Source organism: Ixodes scapularis, unplaced genomic scaffold (genome assembly GCF_016920785.2).
Source record: "Ixodes scapularis isolate PalLabHiFi unplaced genomic scaffold, ASM1692078v2 PGA_scaffold11__112_contigs__length_91849675, whole genome shotgun sequence".
In the NCBI taxonomy this organism is placed as follows: Eukaryota; Metazoa; Arthropoda; class Arachnida; order Ixodida; family Ixodidae; genus Ixodes; species Ixodes scapularis.
Window position 1 is genome coordinate 82,400,009 of NW_024609837.1, and position 26,943 is coordinate 82,426,951.

Here is a 26,943-nt window from a genome sequence, read left to right on the forward strand (position 1 = left end):
GGACGCATGTTAGGGCCTCCGTCGTAGCTAGCCGATCTCAGCGCTTGCGAAAACTTAATCTTCTATCAGCATAAAATTTGAGTGTGAGATATGTGATGACCACGAGGAAGACATCATAGGAACTTTTATGCAATAGTAAGGTCGAATTTATTGCGTTTCCTTAAATGTTAATGCGTCAACGCTGGGCTTAACTTTGAGACACATGTGGGGATGCGGCTTGCTTTTCGCCCAATGAAGTAACAAGAAGCGGACATTTGGCAAACAAAATACGTGTAGGGCTCAAGGTGACCAAATTTCAGTTGTAGTTCACTGGTACTTGACGGGATTACTGACATTGAGCTCAAAGATCCACTCGTGGGGTGAGGTGACTAAGCTATGTCTTACTACGTTTGTATACGCACGCACAATATCCGGTGTTTTGGGAACCAAGGAAGGTGCCCCGGTCTTCGTTCTGTATCGCTTGAGAATGAGTGTATTGAACATTCGCAGAAAGTCAGATAATCGAAAACGCAAGAGCGCGTTTGGTTGCGGCGTGATAGCATGAGATGAAGCTGCTCAATCTAAACCGAAACTGAGTGACCAACTGGTTCCCAGAGTGCACTGCATGGTATTTCGCTGCGATGGGGGCGTCGGTTTTGGAAGACGTCTATGTGACCGAATTGAAGGATGTGAAAATTAGGCTGAAGCTGGAAGTACTTAAAGTCCGACCTACAGAATCGTCTTCTACCGGGGAAAAAAACCGGTTCCCAGTTTCCTTCTCTCCATTCCCTCTCGCCCACTTTTCCCCTCCTCTCCACACAGAAGGGGATCTCTGAACTACTCCCGGTAGAGAGCACGAGGGTCTCCCTTTCTTAAATGGAACGGAGAAATTGAGGCAGAGTTTCCTTCTTTCTGCTTGTTGGTCGCCCTTTAAGGAACAATTTGTGTTAGGACGAGCCTACTATAGGCTCCTTGCACTGACGTCACATCGCATACTTTTGAACACCACGTAAGAAGAGGAGAGAGAAGCTGCTTTTGTAAGAATTTTGAGTGACATGTTAATATTTTATAATCTTCTGGGAGGAGTATAGCGACGCCTGTGCGAATCCGGGAGGCACAAAGAAGAATCCTGATAAGATTGGAGCTCCTTCTTTCCCTTTTCTTTCCAAGTCATCGGAAATGACGTCATGTGCAAGCCACGTATAGACCAGCTCAACTTGCTGACGTCACGCCCTTGACGTGGCCCTGCTGTCGGCACTGTGCGTGCCGAAACGGGATTTTAGTTTCTGCGCATACGGAGTGTTCACAGCTGGCGTGGGAAAACGCGGTCTTGTTTGTGAACACTGTGTTGGTCTGTAGCGTTTTGCCTCGAGACTTTAATCAGACAAAATAACGGAACATATAGAGCATTTAAAGACAAAACAACATCGAAGAGTCACCAAGCAAGAACGATTTGTATAAAACGGTACACGAGCAAGAAGTGCTCTTTTGCAATGAAAATGGAGCATGGAGCGGAATCTCTATCGTAGACTTTGTTCGTCAGCTACTGCTACGTCCTACCGCAAAACAAAAATCTGAACCCAAAACAAAATGAAATTTGTAGAAATAACGTTCGACTGTAATCAAGTCTGAACTCGAAATAAAAGTAAATGAGCGTTTTATAATTAACTAAAGAAAGCGAAGCTGCTTTTGTTCTAGTAGTGCACTACAGCAATGAAACTCGGTTAATTAAACTGTATTTACAATCAACGTGTAAATATTTCTTACGCATTTTCAGGCTCAAACGAATAGACTTCTTCCAAAATCGAAGCGCCCCATCGCGGAAATACCCCGCAGTGCACTCTGGGAACTAGTTGGCCATTCACTCAGTTTCGGTTTCCATTGAGGAGCTTCAATTCATGCTATCACGCCGTGACCGAAGGCGCTGCTTGCGTTTTCGGTTGTCCGACTTCCCACGAATGTACAATACTCTAAGCGTTCTCAAGCAATATGGAAGGAAGACCGGAGCACTTTCCTTGGTTCCCGACATGCCGGATATTGTGCCTGCGTGTGCAAACGTAGTAAGACGTGACGTAGTCCCCTGTACCCCACGATTGTATCTTTGAGCTCAATTTCAATAATCCCGTTAGTACCAGTGAACTACAACTGAAATTCGGTCACCTTGAGCCTCATGCGTACTTTGTTTGCCAAAGTCCGCTTCTTGTTACTTCAGTGGGTGAAGAGCAAGCCGCATCCTCACAGGAGTATCAAAGTTGAGCCCAGCATTGACGCGTGAACTTTTAAGGAAGCGCAATAAATTCGACCTCACTACTGTACAAAAGTTACTTTGATGTCGTCCTCGTTTCATCATATATATCTCACTCAAATTTTATGCTGGTAGGAGATTAAGTTTTTTGCAAACGCTGAGGTCGGCTAGCTACGACGGAGGCCCTAACAAGCGTCCCCTTCTTCCCGCTAAGCCTTTTTGGATGAGCTTTTACTGACGCCCAACATCTGTGTCTGAACGGTGAGTCTGAAATTATCTCGGCATACTCAGTCAGGAAGAAAAGAGAGCAAAGACATATAACAAATATTATGACCATTAGCAATCGTCAAATGCGCTTTGAATAATTTCGTTCGTTTGGCGCACCGCAAAGGAGTTCTCGCCCGTCCGGCGCACGTCCGGCGAGCGGTGCGACATTCTTCACACAAGTGCTCGACTTCTGCTTTCTTAAAACGGTTTGCATGTGCGAATGTGCCTATATGATTGCAGGATAGCTTTATGCGCATACGCGATGTTGAATATTAGTGGAATGCAGGCGGCTGGGGACTTCGCTTCGTGCAGTTTTGCGGGTCAGTACAGATAAGAGATAAGAAATGTGTTCGATTTGAGCTTTTCAATGGCGCCTCCGAGTTTTACCTCGCATACTCAGGCGTATTAATAAAAACAGTAATTGCGAAAAAGTTATATTTAGCCCATGGACGCACAAAACAAACAAACTTCCTGACCAGCAACACTAATGTAAAGATGCGAGCTCGATGTATGCAGACTTATTGGTTGCTACAGCTTATTGACTCGTAGACAAGCAAGATAACCGAGCTTCGCAGCGTCGAGATTCCCAGCACTGGCTCGTTCACATACCTCGAAACGCTAACAGAAAGGCTCGAATACAAAAATACAACAAGTATGTGTTAAGACAAGCTATACGTCTCGAGCGTGTGCTAAAACTCCGAGACCTGGCCACTTAGGTTAGTTTAGAGACCAAAAATGACGCTCTCGGGACCAGAAAACATGAGTTACGCCCTATGTATAATCACTTGTCGACGCGGCGATCGAAACCGAAACCATGCCACTCTCCCTGGCCAACTAGCTCACACAGTGCAACGCGCGCAGTGTTGCCTGCAGGGGTTTATGGAAGTAGTCTATTAATACAGAGTGTATTTTAAAGCTTAACAGATCTGTTTAAAAAGAGCCATAAAAGCTGCACTTACGCGATTTGTGCGGGTGAGTTATGCGGGCAGGGGGACATCATATAGGGGCTAATCGTAAAGATCAGTCAGCTAATTAATTAAAGTTTGTTATTTAACTTTTTAATTAGTGAAATTAGACGTATGGTTCCATTTAGGAACTTGCTGACCGTCATCGAAAACCCCTAAATCAACTTTTTTTAGGAGGATATAAAGCAGGCGCAGCACTTAATGGCGTGCCGCAAAAACACTTTTTTTGACGGCTTTCTAGATTTCGGTTTCTTATCGGAACGGACCTTTGCGTTGGCTGTCCTGTTTTCCGGTGGTCGCCGCGCAAAGCCACCCCTCTCGCCTCCTTCGCAGGATGGTCAGAAGTATGGCGCACGTGTGTTGCGCGTCTCAGCCACTGGGGAGCAGGACCGCGGGCGCAAAGATGCATTCCAATAAGAAACCTAAACCTAGAAACGCGTCCAAATGAAGCGTTTTCACGGAACGCCGTATACTGCCCCTGCTTTATATCCTCCTAAAAAGAGTTGATTTAGTGGCCTTCGAAGTTTCTAATTGAAACCATATGTCTATTTTCATTTCTTAAAAGTTATTTAACAAATTTTATTAATTAGCTAACTGATCATTACGATTGGCCCCATATACAATGTTCCTTTGGCCGTATCACTCACCTGCACAAACCGCATAAGTGTAGCTTTTACGGCTTTTATTAAACAAATTATTTGCAAAGCTTAAAAAAGGAACCCTATATATCAATGTGTTATGTTAAAAAAAAGCATATCTAGTGGTAAAAAAGACTTTTTTTTTTAGATACAGTGATTCAAATCAAATTATTTTGATTAAAAAATGAATCTGATTCAAATAAAAGAAATTTGTTTTTGTATTTGAAAATACCTTTTAAGCCTTGTTTTAAATACAATACGCAAAACAAGGTGAAATAGGGGTTTGTTGGGGGGGGGGGGGGGGGGGGTTCGTACCTGGCATTCGTAGAGGCCTTGGTCCGTGAGCTGGGCGTACCGAATCTGGAGTGCCCAGTCGTTGGAGCGCTCCAGGTGGATGGCCTGGAAGCGTGGGTCTCCGATGTACGTGTCCATGCCCACAGTCAGCACGTGCAGGTCTTTCCGACGGATCCACGTCACCTGAACCACGAACGTGAGAAGCGCGTCAGTTTAGGCGTAGGAGTACTGTCACTAAATACCCTATATGCGTGAAGAAAAAAAACATGAATTGATTTTGTTTTACCTTCAATATTCATTCTGAGAATAAACATGCAACGTTTAGACGAGGAGCATATATTCTTTATGCGCCGAGAACCCAAGAAAAATGATGAAACGAGACTACGCGGCGACGTCAGAACACCGAGCTTTGGCTCGAATGACTAATGGGTAAACCTAGAGCTAAGCATCCTATATACTGACAAAGCCTGGCAGATCGGCACGAGAAGCGGCCGCCGAAATGGAAAAGGTGGAGCGGCAGACAACGGATGAGAGGAGAGTCTCGTGATAGGCGCCCCGCTGTGGCGAGACGCATAAAAGTACTTCTCCCAAGCCACGGTGTAGGAAGTCATGAGCGGAGAAGTGTGTTTCGGATCTTTACCGATGCAAACGCTGTGCGCTGACGTCCAGGTTCCCCCCAAAAATGGCTCTTTGATGCTCTCTGCTACCAGATCCTCCCGCTCCAAATCTACGACTAGGCACTCTATGGCTCCGTCGTCGAACTGCCAGGCTTAGAGAGTGTAAAGGAGGCTATGCCTGGAGCACGGTGTAGGAAGGAGATGTGACTCAACCAGGTCAGTCGGCGTGGCAAAACTTAGTTCATGGTTGATGGGCGCGTGAGAGGTGGCGCTACATGACCCCGGGCCATGCCAGGCCAAATTTGCGTACGCTCCGCACTGAACGGAGCGCGCGCCCTATTTTCGGCGTAGCCTAATTGTGCATTTGTTGAAGAATGTTTATCGTTTTGAATAGCTGAAGAGCTGTCCAAATTACGGGGAGGCCGTGGTCTAAACTCCAACGTAACGACAGCGAGCGTTTGCATCCTGTGCCCGATATCGGACCTTGTTGTCTCGCGTGCGAAACGACGTTGGCGTTGGAGAGTTGCTCGACTTAACTCGGCGCTTGTCAGCGCCTGAGTGGAACTTCGCATCATGGCGTACTCAGTCTAGAAACTCCGAAGCGCTCAATGCAAAGGCATGGTAGTTTCGCGCGTGAGCGATTCTGTGCGACGCTACCCAACGTCAACCTCGAAGCTATGAAGAGAGCGTGACAGGGTTTCTTCGCGAAAGTTTCAGGAATAATTTTAACCTTATTGACGCGGATGCTGCTGCAGCATGCTCTGTAGGTTTCAAACCCAGGCATAGTGCACGTTCAGCACGTTATGTGCGCGAATTCATTGTGAAATTCAAAATGAGAAATCTGAGGACGTCCTGAACATTACAGCAGCGATGTTCATGCTGTGCAGTGATGTGTTTGTCACCGCAAAATATTCAAGGATTATCATGTTTTTGTAGACTAGCTATCGGACATAAATATAGGCATGAAAATTGTTTATTACACTTCAGAAAAAATAATGATGCCAAAGAGTACACCATAAACCATCACTCAGTTTGGTCGAACAAGCTTTGAGAGCTTTCTGATGTGATTTGTCTTGTTTTCTTTGTCCCTTTGCTGTTTGCAATATTGCCTCATTCGCAGTGCAACATAATAGTACAAGATCATAATAATTATCTCGTCTTTTTGGCTAGGACAAGGAAAAGACAGCCAGCTGCTGTCCAAAACATTGTCTATTGTTAGCTCGTAAGCATTCCTGTTTTACGATGCTTTTGAAATTCCATCTCGGTTGCACGGAGGAGAACACAAGTGCTAGTCGTGGGATGAATGAGCCTCCCCAGGGTCTTGCGATCAGTGCTAAAAGTCTCCCGTAAGTTGAGGGGGGTCCCTAAAAGAAGGTGGGGAGGGGGGGGGGGGGTTGTGACGAGATGTACTAGGTGCAGATAAAATTAACCCCACTGCTGACTCTACCCACGCAGTACATACAACCCTCCAATTGCTAATCCCCAAATGTTACATCCCTGAAAACAAGCTATTTTATTGCAAGATATTATTTTTATTTCACTAATGCTGTGGCTGTGTAGGGGGGTCTCAGACCCTTCTTTAAAATCAGTGTGTGTGTGGGGGGGGGGGGGGGGGGGTCCGAAATTCCCTGAGACCCCCCAGACTTTAAGCCCTGCTTGCGATTAACAAGGGGCACATGTTAGGTTACAACACTTTCCTCCCATACTCTAGCTGACCGATGAACACAGATACATTGCACAAACTCACACGAAATAAGACAAGGCGTCACCGTGCAAACACAAAAATGCGACAGCGACTGCAGGAACTGTGCCATACACCAAAGCGCAACGAAGACACATGCATACCGACCACGGTTAGGACAGCGCGCTCCTGGCGCAGTGCAGATAAAGTTCGCGTTACACTCTCTCTCTTCCTCTCTCTCACTATGGTTTCGAGCGGCGCCGGCAGGTGACTCGTCGACCCATGGGCACTGCAAAGACGGCTCGTGCCACCTCATGCTCCACACGCGCAGAGCTCTAGCGAGGCTGTCGCTCGTGCAGAAAGACTACGGTGTACCGGGGTGTCATGGCAACGAGAAAATATTTTTCGCTCTCACACGGTTTCGCCGTTTGGCCGCCGGCGACACTGTCAGCTGCGGGCACGGAGGCCGCGGAGCGATGCAGCCTTTCGGATGCCCGTCGAACGAACGCTATGTGATTCCTCGCTCCGCGCATTTAGCCCCGCCGTGTCCTCACCTAAAGAGTGTATCTTACACCGTGATTCCGACTCAGACGGACCTCCCGCGTATGACCGGTATGGCCCGCGCTACACGTGGCGCCCTCCTGTAGAAAAAGGGAGAACGTGAAGAACTGTCTGACGCGGCCGTTCCGCTACGCCTTCGAGTCGTTCACACACTTCTCCTTCCTACACCGTGGCCTGGAGTCACTGAATGCTCCCAGAGTACTGAATTTCATTTAGTCCGTTTACCGGAAGTCAATCCAGCAGAATCCAGTTCTGCTTGGCTGGATTAGCTCGTGGCGGAAGCTATCAGTCGGCCATTTTGTGAATCGGCACAAAACAACACAAACGCATATAAAACGTTTCCGCGTTACCACGGCTATGGCGGGTACGCACGGGTGGGAGGGTGGGAGCTCTGCGCATCGATGAGTTAAGATCAAACAATAGGATCGTTGATTTTTTCTATTTTTTATATCAAGTAGCCGCCAATCTGGTTCTCCACAGAAGATCGCCGGCTCGCTTGCTTGCTCCGGTTGCGCTGGTGCTGCGCGTCAAACTCTACTCCTGAGACGCTAAGCCCAACGCTCGAATTCGATGTGTCTCAAGGCAAGAAATAGAGAGAGAAACACGAGACAGCAAGGAGGAAATCGTGTACCTCTCAGAACCAAGGAAATAAATAAAATCAAACCAGTGTCGCCACAGGCAAGGAACGTGGATTGAACAGCTTGCACGAGGACGAACGCCGTATGCTGCACGCGCTTCGCTTCGGCCGCACTGGGCAGCGCCATATTGGGAATCGCGACTACTGCGGCACTAGTCGGTTCTAAAACATAGCTTGGTAACTTCCGTGTTCTGGGAAGATTCAGTGACTCTAGGTAGACCTAATGCTAGCTGCCTCTGCCTCCACTGCGGTCGTCGAACGCGGCGGTATGCATTCGAGACTTGTGCCTATATCAAATACTCTACTCAAGATACTGTATTTCAAATACTTTTTGAAGTAGCTTAGTATCTTGGAAATAATTTTGATCGAGAGTATTTGATACTTTATTTTAATTACATTTCTGAGTATCTTGTACTCATTATTTCAGATATATTTTTGACATTCCGCCATTTTCCGAGTTTTTCGTAGTGAAGTGGCTGTGCGTGGCACGAGCAAACGTGAGCATTCTTTCGAAAAACCAAATCCTCTTGCTAGCTCCGATTAGGTACGGTGACTTTGGTTGACATCGTGAAAAAAAAAAAAAAAAAACAGCGCTTTTTAGCTGATTGTGACTCATATTTCAGGCCAAAGTTCGTACAATGAAGGTTTTTTCGTCGCCCTCCCAAAAGCGCCTTTTGTTTCCTAGGGTTTCTTCCGAAAATTCTCAAACAAAAGGGGTGGTTTTACGGAAGTTAGGATTGGCCACAGTAAGGCGCAACGCAGACCGGGAAACGACCTACGGCAACAATGCAGTCTTGAGTGTCAAGAAAATAAAAATAGAAAAAAAAAAAGAAGTGGACCAAAAATATGACATTTTTGTTTTGCTTGTAGTATATTTGACCCCCCTCTCCCCCCCCCCCCCCCCCCCCCACAAAACGTAGAGGTATTTTTTGTTCATTTTCCTTTTCTCGCCAGCCGGTCAATTATTGCCCTCGCGAACACTCTCAGTAAGCGAATATTGATAAGGTGACAACAGGACAGGAAACGAACTGGAAGCTGGATAACCTCTCAGAATCCTAACAAAGCGTCCCCCAAGGTTCAGTGCCTTTCTGAACTCAACCTGCTTGAACAAGGTGAGACCTCTGCCGTGGCCATTATCTGGGTTATTCTTTTTCCATTCACTCATATTCGTATCCCAAGTTCGTTTATATTGAACTCCCCATATAGCGAATATGCATTGTAGTTCAACGATGCCTCTGAGGTGCGCCGTAGGTAGTGATATTCAGCGATGTCACTATAGCTGAAGCGACCTCTTTATTTCTCTTCCAGAAATGTTTTCTAACATGCATTAGTAATATTGTCACGCGAGTCGCCGAGCGAGCCCGAGGCCGAATGGTTACCGCGCTTGGCTCTCGCGCGGAGCCTCCGGGTTCGATTCCAGAAAGCGGACTCCTCTTTTATTTATTCTTTCAACTTGACATTCTCGGGAGTTCGAGAACCTTGTCGTGTGATCGAGTTACGAATGTTATACGCCCGAAACGTTCTACACCCGGAATGTTCTACGCCGAATGCTACAGAAACTCACGCGGCTACAAAAGGTGCTCTGCGTGGCGGTAGCGAAAGCTTGCGCTGGTAACCTCCTTGGTTCAATCCCCACCACCCCCGCCTGTTTTGATCTGGATGAGTTTCGTACCGGCAAGCGTTCGTGTAATCACTACTGCGTGATGCACGTTAAAAATTACACCATCTTCCCGAGGGGAACCATGGGGTGATGCGGAGCATCGCGGATCATTATTACCGGTGTTATTAACGGTGTTAGTAACATTGTTAGTAACGTTGTTACCTTGCGTGTTATGACGTTGTTAACTTGCGTTGGCTACCACACATCGCGTGAACATTGTTGGAAACTCCGCGATGCTCCGCATCACCCCATGGTTCCCCTCGGGAAGATGGTGTAATTTTTTAAATTGCGTAGACGAGGGTGAAACGGTTAACGAAGGTCTTTATTGAGCAGCGTCTAGTACTTGAGGTGTGCACTTTGCTTTGATGAGGATGGCTTTGTGGTCGCTGAAGTGAACCGTGAGGGGATCTTGGTGCAGTGGGTGGATCTTGAAATTGGTGAAGACGTGATCAATGCATGTGCCGTGAATGGTAGTTGGCTGTTGTTTGCGGTCGTCGTATGATACGCGTTGCAGCGAGTGGTGTGATGACATGTACTCAACTATCCATTGGCTCTTCATGACGTTGACATTAAAGTCGCCGATGTGCATGAAAGGATGCGTGTCTGCGTATTGCTTTTGGTAGTCACCCATGGCCTCGTCGATGTACTGCTCCACGGCTGTGCGTGAGAGGTTGGGTGCGAGGTACATGATCATGACGTTAACGCCGTTGACGCTATTGGCGCAATGCTCGCCGTTGCTACGTTGGTCAGCAGTGGGGCGCAGTTCAGGGTCTGCCGCTCGCTTCAAGCGTTTGCGCTCAGCGTCGCGTGCCCTTCGCTGCGCAGCTTTGTCTTCAGTGGACGTAGCGTTGCTGTTAGTTTGTGGGGTGGCGCTGACGCTTGCTTGCGCCAACCCACTAACTGACGGGACTGTTGCTTCCATCACACTTCATCGGAAGAACGGAGTGAAGTGGAGTCAACAGCGGGTGAACTGAACGCGCGCAGCGTGCTACCGCTGCTTATATTCACACTTGAAAGAGAGGAGACAGGAAGAGAGTTACCCATGCGCGCGCGGTGTGAGTAGAAGCGAACGCACGCGAAGTGCACGCAGCTGGTAGAGAGAGAGAGCGGAGAAAGTAACGCGCAGCTGTTGGAGAGAGGGAAGGAGGAGAGTTGCGCATGCGTAGTGTGAGTGCGGACTACGACGCCGACGCCGCGGGACATAGACCCGAGCAAGAGATGCTCCGCATATAAAAACCCAGGTTAGCGGTTGTACTGTACTGGCTGAATTTCTCATCTACAGATTAGCGACCGGTCGTGCCAACATCAAGGCTGCATAAACATACACAAGCAAGCCAATTTTTTTTCCTGGTTCCGAGTCAGTTTTGTTTTAGCGCTCAATCTTGCTGTTTTGCCGACATCGACGCCTGCGACGCAAGCGTTTCGCTACCTTGTTTTGGGCACAAGTTAGCCCCATTAGACGTTTAGTTTCACCAGTTATTGGCCGCCTCATCACTTGTCATTCGTGACAATATTCTGCTCGTTACAGTTGGACTGCATAAAATAGCCCCACGATGCTTTTTTTTTTTTCTTTTTGCCATTCTTTGTTGTTGCGCGCAAATAAACCAGATTTCCGCAACTGTTTAATTGTCGTTGTCACTGACGTCGATTCAAATTACGCAATGCGGAAGTATCTACAAAACTAATTAAATTAGATTTATAGGTATTTGTACTCTACTCAAGCTACTTTACAGTGATAGTAAGTTGAGTAGTATTTTAAATACTTTATGAAGCAGGTATTTAGCAACTTAACTTAAATACTTTTATCGAGTATTTTGTCCAACACTGATGCATTCCCGTCGCTGCCGCACAGCGAACTTCAAGGATACTTCCCTGCAATGTCAGTCTCTCAGAGGGCAAGCCAACTTAGTTTTGGAAGGATCAAGGTGCTACATCCATTCTGCTTCACGCTCCTCTTGCAACTAGCGTTTTGTGGTTATGTTTTTGTTTCATGAAAAAAAAAAAAAAAACCCTGCGTTTTGTGAATCTTTTATGTGTTGTGTCAACCCTGAGGAACCCTACATCTTCATAATGTAGAACTATATAGTGATTTTACTTTACAGGTTTTTTGCGACGTTCTCCAAGTTTAAACAGTATTTGCGTACGCCGCATAACAAGCAAAGAGGACCGAGTTCCAGAAAAGATTAGGTCTGATATAATAACACCTTCACAAAATTACTCTACCAGACTTATAACTATAATTCGGGCTTGTAACCACCATCCTCTTTCCTTCATTAAGAAATATAAAGACATTGGAACGATACATATTTTTTATTAATTAAAAAGTTAATCAACGAATTTTTATAAATAGCCGACTGATTATTATGACACACACACACACACACACATACACATACACATATGTACATATATATATATATATATATATATATATATATATATATAATAAACACGAGAACACTCGCCTTTACACAAGTTATGAAACAGGAATGCATGAAAGGTAAACATGATGGCAAGTGACATTAATAATTGTTTATAGGAGTGCATTTCTCGGTCAGGGGGTGCTGTAGTGTAGGGTGCAACGCACCCACAGATCTATTCTTCTCATCAAAATAAATGAGATGGCTCGAGGCGCAGCACACGCACGTGCCTCGGAGAGCTCGTGCAAGAGAATGCTCGGAAGCCGCCATCACAGGCAGACACGTCGTTCGCTTGTCTCGTTTAATGTCTTCACTTTAAATAACGTGGTAGCGCCTCGCGGCCCCCCAATATTTGGTGACCCGGTCGAGGACCACGGACAACGGACAACCCCAGGGAGCAGCAGGGGATCCCCGGCTTCCATCTCGTCGGTTGCAGTCCGACTTCCGCCGTACAGGGACAGAAACCCAAGGGTCTGGTTCCTGCAGGCTGAGTCCCAATTTCATCTCAGCGGTGTGACGAGCCAAGAGAGCAAGTATCATCATGTCGTCTCGGCGCTGTCGCTGGCAGCAGCCGACGAAGTATACGACATCCTTGCGCAACCCTTGGCCACAGCTTCGTACGACCAGCTGAAGGCGGCTCTCCTGCAGAGAACCGAGGCATCAGATCGCTCCCGCCTTCAAGAACTTCTTTGGGTGGAAGAACCCGGCGATCGACGTCCGTCCCAGCTGCTAAGGCGGATGACTCAGCTCTTTGGAGATCGCGTCAACAAGATCAGCGACACTCTGCTGCGGGAGCTATTTATTCAGCGCCTGCAAACCAATGTCCAAATGGTGTTGGCCGCCGCTACGGCTCTCGACCTCACAGGCCTCGCAGCCCTCGCAGACGCCAGTATTGAAGTTGCCACTCCACCCGTCGCCAGCACTACATCGGCGGCAGAAAATGGTAGCGAAGCGATGCCTGCCCCGCCAGGCACTCCATCGTCTGACGACAACCTCGAGCAGCTTTGTCAGTGGTTGGAAGAGAGTGTTACCTCAGCAACTCACCGGCGAGATCTTCCACACACTCAACAACCACGTGGACGTTCAACATCTCGTAGGAGAAATGCTGACCGTACCCGCTTGGCAAGTTCAGCGAACGTCTGCATATACCATCGCCGCTTTGGCTCCGACTCTCGGCACTGCCTTTGGCCTGGCTCCTGGAGCAAACCTATAGAGTCAACGAGTAGTCAAAGCCTGCCAGGAAGTCGCCTATTCTAAATCGCCGACAAGACCACGGGAACCCGTTATCTCGTCGATACCGGGGCTTAGATAAGTGCCATTCCTGCAGCACGCGCGGAACGATCCCTGACGCCCATCTACTACCTACGGGCTGTCAACAACTCGTCGATCTCTGTGTACAGGGAACGGTCCATCACCCTGAATTTTGGCCTCCGACGTGTTTACCGATGGACAGTCCTGGTCGCAGAGGTAAGCAACGCCATCATCGGTGCGGACTTTCTACAGCACCGCAGTCTCCTCCTGGACCTCAAAAACAGGCGCCTGCTCGACTCCACAACACGAATCTCCGTTCAAGGGGCCGCGAGGCCCTACACCGTTATTTAAAGTGAGGACATTGAACGAGACAAGCGAACGACGTGTCCGTCTGTGATGGCGACTTCAGAGCATTCTCTTTTATTTTGATGAGAAGAATAGATCTGTGGGTGCGTTGCACCCTACAGTAGTATGCGAATGACACGATAAGGACAAGCGTTGTAGCGTCCGTGAGACGCAACCGTTCAATGCTGACATAAAACGGCGTCCTACCGTCCATGTCTGTCGACGCCTGTCAGCGCCTGTCAGTGTCTGTCAACGTCTGCCAACGCTCGCGAACAGAGCGCCTGAAAGGACTTTCAAACCGCCTAAACGAGCGAGAAGAGCAGTGCAACTCGCCTTTGAAGCGTCTTATCAAAATGCTTTAAAGACTTCCTCGAAAAATGTTGTTATTGTCGTTTTATATTGCAACATTATATCAACGTGGGCGAGCGTGGTGACGAACAACCTGCACGCGACCCCTAAAAATATCAGACTTTACTCCCCAATTACACGAAAATATTGGACTTCACTGTTCCAAACTTGAGCGTCACGCCTATACTCCAACCTAACTTCAAGGAGCGTCTGCAGTTTTGTCCTTACTTGGCTACCTCGTTATCTCATGTGCAAAGCGACGCTGACGTTTGGCTAGCATTGCTCAACGTCGCTAGACAACTGTCAACACTCTCAGGTAAAAAAAAAAGGAAAAAGAAGGAAAGGAAGTGAATTTTGTTTAGTTAAGCCATAATAGGGCTCGAAGCTGTGCGATGCTAGCCAGCGTCGACCTTATGTCACCCGTAAAATAACAAAACAGCGAAGCTAAAAAAAAAAAGAAAAAAGAAAAAAGAAAGGAGCACGAACGCTCGCTTGTTAAGTTGAAGTATGAAACCTTCAGAAACGTGGGATTCTCTTTGTGGTGATTTTATTTCTGCTACAGACACAGGGTTAATCAGGGTGTCTACCAACCTGGAAGACCGGGAATTCGTCGGGTCTGAAAAAGTCGGGGGATTTCTACCCCAATCAGCACGGGTCAGTAAAATTGAGCTTTGTTTTACCTGAGCGAGGGCCGAATACACTCGTGTGGATTGACACACATTGCGCGAGACTTAGCCGGTTTTGTATGAAAATATATGCTCTGCAACAATTTAAGGGAAGTGACGGAGGTAGAATACGTGACAGCCTTTACCAAAGGAACGAGGGCAAGACCATGACCCAGGCAGTTGAAGAAGGGAAGGAGAAACTCCCCTATTACCCTGATTCCCTTTTGCGTGTCCTAGGCGTCGTTTTTCTCTCGCTAGAAAATGAGCCCGTCACTCTAAATTCGCGCAAAAGCGGGTTCCCTCTTTTTCCCGCCCGGGAAACTAAACTGGGGATGGAGAGTACAGTCACGGGACCCTCTCCGACGTGCTGATCAGCTCATTGGAACCAGGTAGCCTTCGCCGTTTGCAAAGTCGCGGTGGGACGGACGGAGTATAGAAAATCGGGAGATTAAACTCGAATCACCTCGTCTAGGGTGCCTCAATGTCTTTCTGTTTAGGGTGATGCCACCCTTTGTAGTACCAGATGCCGACAGCACGCGCTCACGGAAAAAATACAAAGAAATCGACGAAAACAAAATGTCGCCATAGCACAGTCAGCGCCACAAGCGCGTGCAGGGACACGCTCTTTCACGCGCTTCTGAACAAAAAATAAAAACAAACGTGTGTGACAAAATGGCGAGATGCCACCACCCTAAGGAAAGCGCACATGAAGGCACCCTAACCTCGTCTCGAAACGTAAGCACCCGATTCGAGAGCTCGCATTTTTAGCTTCCCCACATAAAACTAATTGCACGGTTCTACATGCTGTTAAAAAACTTTTACATAAAATAAAAAAAAACAAAAAAACTGGAGAAGTCTGGGAGCTTGAAAAAAACCTTAAGTTGGCGGCAACCCCGGTTAAATTTCTGGTTCTGCGTCGTGTTCGGTCACCAATAACGCGACTTAGTCGCGTGACTATACTGTGCCATGAATTCGGCGGAGGACGTCTCGCCCAGCGCATTTAACGGACTTGGTTAACTTTTTCAGATCTCGAACGTTGGCGTCCATTGCAATAACGCAGAAACAGTCCCTGTGATCACCCAGTGATCACCGCAGTATTCGATTGACGAGAGTATAGCTAATTGCACATACCGAATTTTGGGCATCGCGCTACTGATATTGGGCACCGGTGTAGGCCGGCGCAGGCCAATCAAACGATCCCACGGTCATCACCGCTGTAAGGTTCCCTCGCGGGTGGTACCTTGATTCCATTGGATGGCGTAAGTCATCACGGACCATACCTCCAACCAGTGGCGTTCTGCCCGGAAGTCACTGTATGCGTATCTCTACATTAGCTATGTCATCGAGATTCGTTGACCTTAGGAAAACGTATTCCACGTATGAAAGGGGGTAGTGTAACGAACGAGACCGGAGAAGTGGCACAGCGTTGGAGGACGGCCGCGGGTGGCGCTGGCGCTTGCAGCCCCGTCGTTCCGGCTATGGCTCCGGCTTGGCCGCTTGGTCAGCTTGGCTCCGGCCAGCTCCGGCCGATTCGCAGCTGTCGACTACACTGTCGTCTGCCAGTTTCACATTTTCATTCACCTTCAAACACAAATCATGTCGATGGAAGTTCACTGGAATCAAATAATTGTTTTTGAGGTATTTATATTACTTATGAAGCGTGTTAGGGTGCCTCTATCTGCCGGCCGATGGAGGAACCCTAATGAAGCTGCGGATCAAAGCGCCACCTACACCGTCTTCCAAGGAGCGGCCGTTCCCGATGCATGGTGGAGGCTACGCGGTAACTACACTACCCCCTTTGAGCCACTGTAGCACGACACAGGCGCCCGGTACGCGTTTTCAAATGGTGTGTTTTGCCAGGACTTAACAAGTGGTCCCTCGAGTTTCCTCCCGATGACGTCGTAGAAATGTCGTGTTGTCGACGGCCGCGATCCTGGCGGTGTCGCAGCGGAAACCGGACAAAATCTCACCTCTTTTCTTTTCTGCTACCCTGGCGAAACGCGGGCTGGGATATAGTGCGGAAGGGATGGACGTTGCACCATTTTTAGGAGATCTGGCATCCCATCCCATGGAAAGGTGTCGACAGATAAGCCATAACAGGCGGAGAAGCAACGATTTGGGACCAACATTTAGGTGATTGAAACTGAGTGGAGCTGATGAGAACCAGCTTGCTTGAGTAACGGTATGCAGGAGCACTCTTGTGCCACGCCCAAGAAACTTCGTGAATCGAGGTTTTTCAACTCGAAGAGTGACCGGAGAAGCGAAGTCACCCTTCGGTGGCCTCGCTTTTTCATTGTGCTTATGTCACGCTAAACGCGCACATAAAGAATAGGCACAATGTTTCCCCCGGAACGGTGGAATATGTACGACAGCACTCTTCAAGATAAAGACCGGACGAACAACACCAGCGAAGGATGGAATACCGGGCTCCAAAAGTTTGTCGGCCACGCCTATCCAAGTGTCTGGAGGCTGATTGAATGCCTACAGGAAAACCAGGCGCTCGTTGCCACGACATTGAACAAGCCCGTAGAGGTGAATCCCCAGAGAAGCGAGTGCGAAAAACCACTCTGCGCCTGCAGAATTGACTGAAAAATATTGTTGAGGGGTTCCGGGTGCGCCCAGATTTACCAAGACTGCTGGAGCAAGTAAGAGACTGCATTCGCTTCTAACCATTCGATAAACAAACTTGTTTCCAATCGATTAAACAAACCATGCACCTGTCAGATTTAATTTATCGTTGCATTTTAGTGTCGCACGTATGCACCTATAAGTTGCCCGCACTCGTGTTAAGACCAACATGACATTTTCACCTGGTGAGCTTTTGTCTGGGTTTGTGAAAAAAATGGGTGAGCTTTTGTCCGGTGAGCGTTTGCCCGGTGAGCTTCTGTCCGGTGAGCTTTTGTCCGGGATTCGTCGCAGCACCGGTGGTGGATCTGGCAGACGTTTGTCTTGCTGCGGGTCTCTCTTTAGTCTCAAAGTCTACGGAAGCTTCGGCAGTCAGGAGTTGGGATGCTACGACGACAGCGACACACCCGTCTGTTCGTGCTTATTTTGTCCCCCCTTCTTCCCTCCCCCTCCCCCTCCCCACCCCCCTCCCCCTCCCCTCCCCCTCCCCTCCCCCCCCCCCCCCCCCCCCCCCCCCCCCCCCCAGAACGTCTAAGCCTCAACGCCAGGATCGCGACATCCGACAGCGGATGTCGCGATCCTGGCGTTTCAGATAATATAGAACACAGAGTGTCGAACCGAAATTTTTATCGGTTCGGTTCCGGTTCGGGTTCACGGCTTTCGGTTCGGTTCCGGTTCAGTTCCGGACAGCAAAAAATATCGGTTCAAACCGGTTCGAACCGGTTCGAACCGGTTTGAACCGATAAATTGAGAATATATTTTTCGCGTTGTTCTGGCAATATACGCAAATTACGCCGTGAAACGAGTAATTATATAGTTTCTTCAATCGTCCGTGCAATTTACTTTTGTTTTTAGGTGCCAAAAATATTAAATTTAGTTATTTAATTTCGACGCAAGAGTAGAAAAAAATCTACCCTGACATAGATAACGTCGTGTTCATACGACTCCACATCCCTTTGTTTACCAGTAACATATATTTTACCTGAATCGAAATGTTAAAGTACAAGAGTAAAGGAGTTGAGCTGGCTGGTACATACCTGTAAATATATCAGCTTCAAATTTAGAACTATACTGTATTTTATTGTGCTTTCTTCGTCTTTAAGTAAAATTCTAAAGTTCAAGCTGATCTATTTACACGGTATAAAATATTGTCGCAAAGTGTAGTAGGTCGCCTAAAATACCCGTGATTGGTGCAACTTTGTGTCGCAGTGTTAAAAATGAAATCGTGATTGTGTCCTTGAACTAAGGAATTAATTACATCGCATAAAATTATGAAATGAGCACCTCGGTGCTCATGCTAATTATGAAATAAGGTTTACGAAATAGACGTCACAATATATGTGTATATGACGACGACACAACTGAGATAAAAGCAATGAAATTTTCAAAATGTAACAAAGGTTTTAGGATAATTCCTTTCTGTCTATTTTTTATGGAAACACCGAGCGGCAATCCAAATGCGTGTTGTTCTAACTAAACATTGTTTACACTGAGCACCGCATGCATGCCACTAATCATGGAGCAAAGAGGAATCGCAATTGTTCACTCTAATCTATACGCACCTTCGCACTCAGATCGAATGGCCCAAAATAGCGCTTGCCCAAGTGAACGTTTTCTTATGCAGAATAAGCTGGCATAGCCTGGCTGTTGAGGTTTGTTTTTGACAAGATGCCGGTCAATTTAATTTGCAAATGAGCATCGCCTTTGCTAACTGGTGATTTTAACTCGGTAGCGTTAAGGAGCTCATGTCGCAGAAAAGCCGATGTCAGTGGCGTGACTGGAAAATCCTGATTGGTCGATAGGTTCATGACGTTAGAGCTACATATATACCCTCGCGCAAGAATTTCAAGCAACCCACAATGGCTCACGTGAAGCGTGACATCACGCGTGAAATGAGAGGGATTAAAACATGACATGTAATGCGAATTAAAGGTCGCCGTATGTCTCAAATGATTTCACTTTTGAAAGTAATTATTTTGCCTTAAAGAAAAAAAATTAAGAATTTTAGGCGGGATTCTAACCCACGACCCTTTAGTTGCGAGTCAGCCGCTTTTGACTAGGAACGGCGCGAGCGTCTGGCACGACAAAAACGTGCTTTTTTGGTAAGAGCTTTTTGGCTAGCAAAGTAGTTTCCGGAGTCAGGCTTTTTGGTCTGCGCCAAAAATGCAGGGAAGATGAACCTTTACAAGATATTATGCTTTTAAAACCGCAACCCTTCATTGCTTTCATTTTGCACCCCGTGAAGTTTAGATGTGTCATAAAACGACATCGGTTTGGAATGTTCATGACTTTTCCGAGACGTACTGGTCCTAGTCTGGCCCAAGTATACTCGCACAAGCCGCCGCTGATTCAGACGCTTCTTTGTCGCGGTGAAATTGCGAGGATTAAATGAGACTATTTCTTTTAGTCTTGCCTTCCCAAAGATTGATGTCGCAATTGTAGGATCGAAACCACCCGCCTGACGACAGTCGAGCGCAGCTCGTGGATTGGACAGGAGGACTGCGTAAGCACCGTACATTGACTCGTAACAGTCAATGCCTCGGTGGACACTCGGGTAGTGGCTCGTGTCCAACCACTGCGGTGATGAGAATAGCCCAACTCTAACAATTCCTGGAGCTCCGCACGCGTTTTCTTCCTTTAAATTTCCAGCGCGGGGATATTATTAACGTTGGCGGCATAAGATAGGCACCAGGCCACATGGCCGCTTCTGGCTCCGAGTTGAGGGGATGAACGATGCTCATATTTCTCGAATTTTTTGGCGACTGCCATTGCCTGGAAAAAATAGCAAAGCCAAGTTCAAGCAGTTATTAACGTTAGGGAGTGATCCTGAGTAGTATTTAGAGATGTATAGAAATATTTTTATAGCTCCTTTAAGCAGAGTACGGAGGGAGTCGAAACTTGGGCAATAACTTGAGAACGACGCTCGTGTGAGACTTACAGCGACTGCCAACGTTCGGCTGTCTCTCTGAGGTCACTAAAATATCTATTTTTTAGTATTCCTTCCGCACACACGTGTAGTTCTATGTAACGTCATATTAATAAGTCGCATTTGGTAATTTCAGTACTTCTATTCTCAGGGACATCTTTCGGATGCAGTTCAGCAACAACGAAAAAATATTTGGGTGCCTCAATAATGTAAAATGGGTCTTGCAACATTTTTTCTTGTACTTTCAAGAAATAGTGATAGTAAATAACCCCTAACGTTGAAAGCTTGCGGAAACATCCATTAGTTTTCCCCTAATAGCAGATGCAGAAAAAATAAAGGAAAGAGACAGCTGTCGATATCTCCTCAACTCGCAATATAAACAAGCGGCCACGTGATCTGATACCGCCAGCGTTCATCACAGTCATGCTCTAGGCGGCTAGGGTTTGGAAAGCAAAAGCTTGAGCTGAGCTTCAGATATTCTTAGAGTTGGGCTATTATCATATGTAATTGACATGAGCCGGTACCCGAATGTTTGGCGGTGCTGATTGTCATGAACCCGAGCACTCGACTAGGGGTTATGAAAATTGCTTACGTCACGGTGTCACGTGACTCTCGGTGCGAAATCGTGATGACATGTTACGTCATGCTGTCAACAATTTTAATAGATCTAGTGACTTCCTCAAATAAATCGAGTTGACGCAGTGAGTCACGTGACGTCACGAGGTCACGTGACAACATGTATTGACACCATGACTTCACGAGGTCACGTGACATGTATTGACACCAGGACGTCACGTGACAACGTGACACATGGTTAATAATAGTGCCATGAAAACCCACAACTTAGCATACTTTTCAAATCTGTATATGACGATTTGATCCATAGAAAGAAATACTGCAGCCGCCAATTCTTTATTCCCATATGTTCATTTTGTGATACAAACAAAAAAGAAAAAAGAAAAGAAATATTACCGTGAACCGTTTTGAACCGGTTACCGTTATATTTTTTTTCGGTTCGGTTCCGGTTCAGTTCCAAGATGGCGGCGAAGATTTCGGTTCGGTTCAGTTCCGGTTCGGCTAAAAATAACGGTTCTGTTCCGGTTTTCGGTTCGGTTCGGTTCCGGTTCGACACCCTGATCGAACAACCATATCCGGTGACCATTTTTAATTTTGATAAAAAAAATATTTTGCTAACTCCATGCCCAGAAAAAAAAAATCCTTGTTTAAAAAAAAAAAAAATTGTCTGCGAAAAAAAAAAAAATAAGCACCCTCTCATTCACGTGCGCGTTTTTCGGATCGAGCGATGATGACATTTCGGGCGGGCAAAAAAAAAAAAATGTTTTGCGTACGGGTTTAGGACTATTTACTGACAAGTTAGGCACAGGAAGGATTGACGAAAAGCATTATTAACCGACTATTAGGGTCGTTATTTTGAGAAACGAAATCGGAAATATGGCAGATTGCGGCGGCAATAACGCTTTATATTAAATTTTGTTTTCTCCGTATTTAAAATAGCTAAGGTTTTCAAACTTTGCCAGTCTCTTTCCCTGTATATAGTTCATTTGTGCATAAAATATTATTCTGGTTAGCGGAAAAAATTTACACGAATTGTTCACGCAGGTGCATTTAACTAAATATGCATTATTTTGAAGATCATAAAAAAAAATCTCTAATATTCTTTAAACTTTTCAAAATTAACGCTTATAATATGTACTAACGGAGTATGTAAAAAGGATACTGCAATATTTGTCTGACTTCAAAATTACAAAGCGTGAAATATGACCAAATTGATGTTAACGCACTTGCCATAAATGGGGCGTGCACATACCCGTTTCTCACAATTTCATTATGATTAAAAAACGTAAAAATGCTACGGGGTGGTCAGGAAAAGACAAATTGAGAGCACAGAGGTGGATGATAGTTTTGAAGGGAAAACCCATACTACATTTTCGTACAACCAACCCAAAAATGTTCATGGGCCGCAGCGATTGGAGGCGCCACATCGTAACATGCTTCGCGTTGCCTGTTTCAACAGCCGGCGTGTAGCGTCTCCGAAATTGTATTACAATTTTCCCTTTGAAACTACCGCTCACCTCTGTGCTGTCAATTTATTTTTTCCTGGCCATTCCGTCGCATTTGTACGATTTTTAATATTAATAAAACAGTGAAGAACGGGTATGTGGTACGCCTCATTTATGGCAACCGCGTTAGCGTCAATTTGCCCATATTTATCGCTTTATAACTTCAAAGCCACACAAATATTGCATCATGATTTTGCAAACTCTGTAGTACATATTGTATGCGTTAATTTCGGAGAGTTAAAAGAATATTAAAGATGGTCTTTTTGTTTAAAAATGATTTTCAAAATTCTACACATTTAGTTAAATTCCCCTGTATGAACAATTCTTGTAAATTTCTCCCGCTAACCAAAAGAACAACATTTCATTCATAAATAAACTATATACAGGGCAACATATAGGCAAAGTTGGAAGACCTTACCTTTTATAGATACGGAGAAAAAAAATATTTAAACCAGAGCGTCATTGCGCAATATGCCATGTTCGCGCTTTTGTTTCTCAAAAGAACGACCCTAATAGTCGGTGATTAATACCTTTTCTCAACCCGTCCTATGCCTAATTTGTCAGTACATATTTCGGAATCCGTAGCCAGAATAGTTTTTTTTGGAGGGAAGCCGCCCGAAATGCCAACATTGTGAGGTACGCAAAACGCGCACGTGACTGAAAGGGTGCTCACGATTTTTTTTTTCGCAAAGGAAATTTTTTTTTTCCAAGACAAAAATTGGTTTTATTATTCTGGACATGGATCCACCAAAAATGTTTTTTTTCTTCAGAATTGAAAAACGGTCACCGAACATGGCTGTTCGATCTTATCCGAAAACACCCTCTAATTTTTATTATGGCATTGGTTGCCTCTTCAGGGCTTTCGATGCGTGGGCGGAAAAGGACGCTAAACAGACCGGTCGAAGACACGTTCTATGCCATCGTGGGCAGGACCAAAGTGCTGCTGCAAAGTTTCTTTGAAAGCGAGCGCGTGCTCAAGGAAGAGGATGGAGAGCTATTCTCACGTCCGTTAGACGTTCAGCTGGCGCCAAGGTTAGTGGAATACAGAGTTGGGAAGCTGCTACAGACCGTTTTACTGAAAGAGGGCGATATAAAAAAGGGGAAAGGGCTACCGCCGCTCACCCCTTGCTGGAGTGGTAGAAAGAGTGAAAATCCCGGATGAGAGGCTTGGCCGGTGTTGGGTGTATGTATTGCCCGAACTTCATTCGCGCTTTCTTCTCTGTTTGAAACTCCCAAACTTAATCAGAGCCACGGGCTTGGATGATGACAATCCCCCGGGCATCGGGACATAATTGCTTGGTTATAGGGTGCACGAATAACGACAGAAAGCGTCGAACACTTTCCGAGAACCTATGTAGCTTGCACGGAACCCGGCAAGTGCGGCTGCAATCTCCATCGCTTTCCACATGACCCCGATCTCCGGCTTCAGTGGGTTGCGTCCACAAACCGAAAATACTTTTCTATAACGCCATCCTCTTGACTGCGCTCAGAATATTTTGTGAATGAAGCGCGCACCGAATGCTGTATACCATCGATAAACATGCGGTAGGCTCGCAAGGTGCGTGCAAGGTTTCTCGTGGTAATTGCTGTTTGAGCTTGAAACTTTTTGTAACTGAAATTATATTAATATTGATACTTCGAAGTGATGACACTGACTCAATTTTATGAGCTACAACACTTAGTTCAAGGCTAATTTTCGCCACCGGGTGTCGCTGGAAAGTTCAGAAAAGTTAGTTCTATCGGATTTCCTGAATCGCAATCTCCTGCGAGATGCAAGAGAGCCGTAAACATATCTTGACCGTCACCACGCGACTAGATTCTTATTTTCAAAATTAGTGCATAATGTAGCTGGAAAGAAACCTTAAATTTCTGTTGCTGAAAGTTGAAACATACTCGCGCATCAATTTCGAATCATTGAATCATTGATCGACTCGCTCCGGCAATAGGCACACCTCGACTTTGATCTTTGCAGTTCTCGACAGAAGACACACTCGTCGACACGGGATCCTCAAATAAAACGTTTATAAACACCTTTAAGCCGAAGTGAGCTGCCTTCGATAGTTCCAAGCAATGATTATAAACGTTTTATTTTAGGATCCCGTGTCGTCGACGAGCCATATTAAGCAGCGAAGGACGCTTGAGAAATCAGAAACGGCGTACTACGCGGTAACACTAGATGAGCAGCCCCCTGTTTATGTAGAGGATCGAAATAATGGGAATGCCAAGTAATTGTAGTACAATTTGGAATAAATAAGTTTTGTTTTATTTTCCTCGCTCATGCCTTTACGAGATACCTTGTTCTAATGCTCAAAACATCGTCCAAACGGTCAAAATTCTTGAAACTAGGTATAAAATGAAATGCCCGATAAAAACTGCTCGACATAGACATTAATACAAAAGGTACACCTTCCACAGCCTGAGTACTTTATTAATTACGTTTTGATCGTTTTAAACCGCTCGCAAAAGTTGTACGAAGGTATCATTTTTATATAGCGTCAAGACTGACATATTAGCTATATAGCAGCGTCATCGCAAAGCTGACTAAGCATGAACACATTCTACATTCCTTTCAATAGTTATTTTTCTTTGATTGGTCGCCTGTATTTACACACCCGCTGCGGAACACAGATGTGGGCCCAAAATATAGAGGAATTTAAAAAGACACCAACAGGTCCATTTTGTTTTCCTTTTTTTGTTAGGTGTTTTTTTATGATGTCAGGACCCTGCTCAATCAGCATTTTGCAGCGGGGTCACGTACATTTTTAATAAATAAAGAAGACTCACGGCTATGAAACCGAAACCGAAACATGAGCACAAAGATTCACGGCCGACTGCTCGTACCGAGAAAGGGGGAGGGGGTGAAGGAAAAAGAAGTTGCCGGAAGTCACGTGCCAGTCACTCCCTCCCATTTCTTTCCGTTTCTCCGCGTCTCTGGCGTGTGAAGCAGCGGACGACGAAGGTGAAGTTCCCTGCAACTTTTCTCGTGCGATTGGTTCGCACTTATATCGCTCCAGCTCTTTGTCCTGCACCTGACGACCGATTGGTCGGCACCACGAGTAGCAATCTTATGTCCGTCACAACATTGCTCCGTCGTGCTCCGCCATCGCATCGTCCAGCCCGCGGAACGCTACCATTTTGAGAATGACATAGTACATGTACATCATGTGATCTGCGCACATAATTTTTTCTTTCCAATCAACATACTTCCAGTTCTTTGAAAGCCATAAAAATGGTGTTTTTTATATTGAATGTGTGCCTTGGATTACCCACTACTATGATATTTGGTACGCTATAGTTTGAACGTCACTTGACCATGAAAAGAGGGTGAGCGCGCCTGAAAATGGCTAATTCTCGACCGGCAGTTTTCGGGCGGAAAGAAAACGAATTTCGAGCCGGAAATTGTGTTCTGGGTAGTTGTGTTCTTATTGGTCATGTTCAAATAAAAACTTCGGCGAGCTTAAATACCCTGTCAGTGCCCCTTTAACATCGTTCACTGATAGGGAAAGCTGCTGTAACTGAATCAATTACACTTTTAGGATGTTAATAAAAGTACATGGTATTTGCTACGACCCGAGCAACAAAAGTAATCGCTGTATTTTCCGACAAAAACAAATGCAGGCGCGTTTTTCCATAGCAATACACAACAGCACGGCAAAAGCAGGCTGGTTGCTGTCTGCTTTAATTTACATATCAGATGCCGCGTAGGCACTAATGCCAGCTGAACCTCTAGCTTACATTATAATAACTTTATGAGCGAGCATCGGAGCAGGACGCCCCGCACTTCTCGTCTTGTCAGTGACAATAGGTACACCAGGGGTCCAATTTTCACCAAGGTGAGAGTAAGAGCGTTTTCGGCTGCTGATTGGACGTGGCGTAACAGCTTGCGGGTAAGTAACCAGTGAGACATACGTGAACCGTTCGCGAGTTCACAATCGGGCAACAGTTTTGTGAAAGCTTCTAACCAGCAGTCAAATAGCGAGAAAGGTCTCAGGGCTTCCTATGTGCTTGTCCTTATTACTCCTTCATCCGCAGGTCGATGCCAGCTTGCGTACGGCAGCAGAAAAACTTAAGATTTGTAAAAGAAGCACGGGTTGTCAATGGCTTCTGACGTTAAATAGCAGACGGTCACAATTCCAGCCGGCGTCCGATGTCTCTCCGCAGCTTATCGGTTAGTAGCAGACGATTCCCTCCCTCTACCGTCTGTTCGTAGACGACGTGTTTTCTTGTTTTATTTGAGTCTGGGTATTGCGCTTCGCGGCAGGCCAAACCGCGTTCTTCGCTCATGTTAGCAGACGCGTTAACAGACGCGTTAACAGACGCGTTAGCAGACGCGTTAACAGACGCGTTCTAGAAACTCTAGCCAGAGGTTACACAAACAAAACTATAAATCGGGCGAGCTCACGGTCTTGTCGCCGAGACTGTTCACGATGCAGTTGAGATAGACCGTCTGTCCCAGCTGTGTCGTCACGTTCCTGGGGGTGGCAGCGTCGAAGGCCGGCGCCACGTGGCCGGAGAAGGGCCAGAAGTCTCCAGGACCCAGGTAACCGTGGGGTTGCTGGGGAACCGGCGCAGACGGCTTGTTCTTCTTGGGGAACTTGCCTCCCAAGGTCAAAGTCCGGGGAGGTTTAGCCCACTGGCTCTCTAGAAGACAAAGAAAAAAATAATTAGCATGAGCTTGACTAACACTGAGCACGGTCAGTATTTTTTAGTTCAATCATCCTCACGACTTAACCGCAAT

General features: G+C 46.3%; 1 protein-coding gene across 1 annotated transcript in view; it reads right to left on the reverse strand.

Annotated features, from left to right (window-relative positions):
• Positions 1-26,943, reverse strand: part of LOC120836311 (zwei Ig domain protein zig-8) — a 38,113-nt gene that overhangs the window by 9,942 nt on the left and 1,228 nt on the right. The window contains exons 2-3 of the mRNA XM_042289041.1: positions 26,608-26,846; positions 4,410-4,571 (exon numbers count right to left, since the gene is read on the reverse strand). Coding sequence (XP_042144975.1) covers positions 4,410-4,571; positions 26,608-26,846 — 401 coding nt within the window. The remainder of the gene's footprint in view (positions 1-4,409; positions 4,572-26,607; positions 26,847-26,943) is intronic.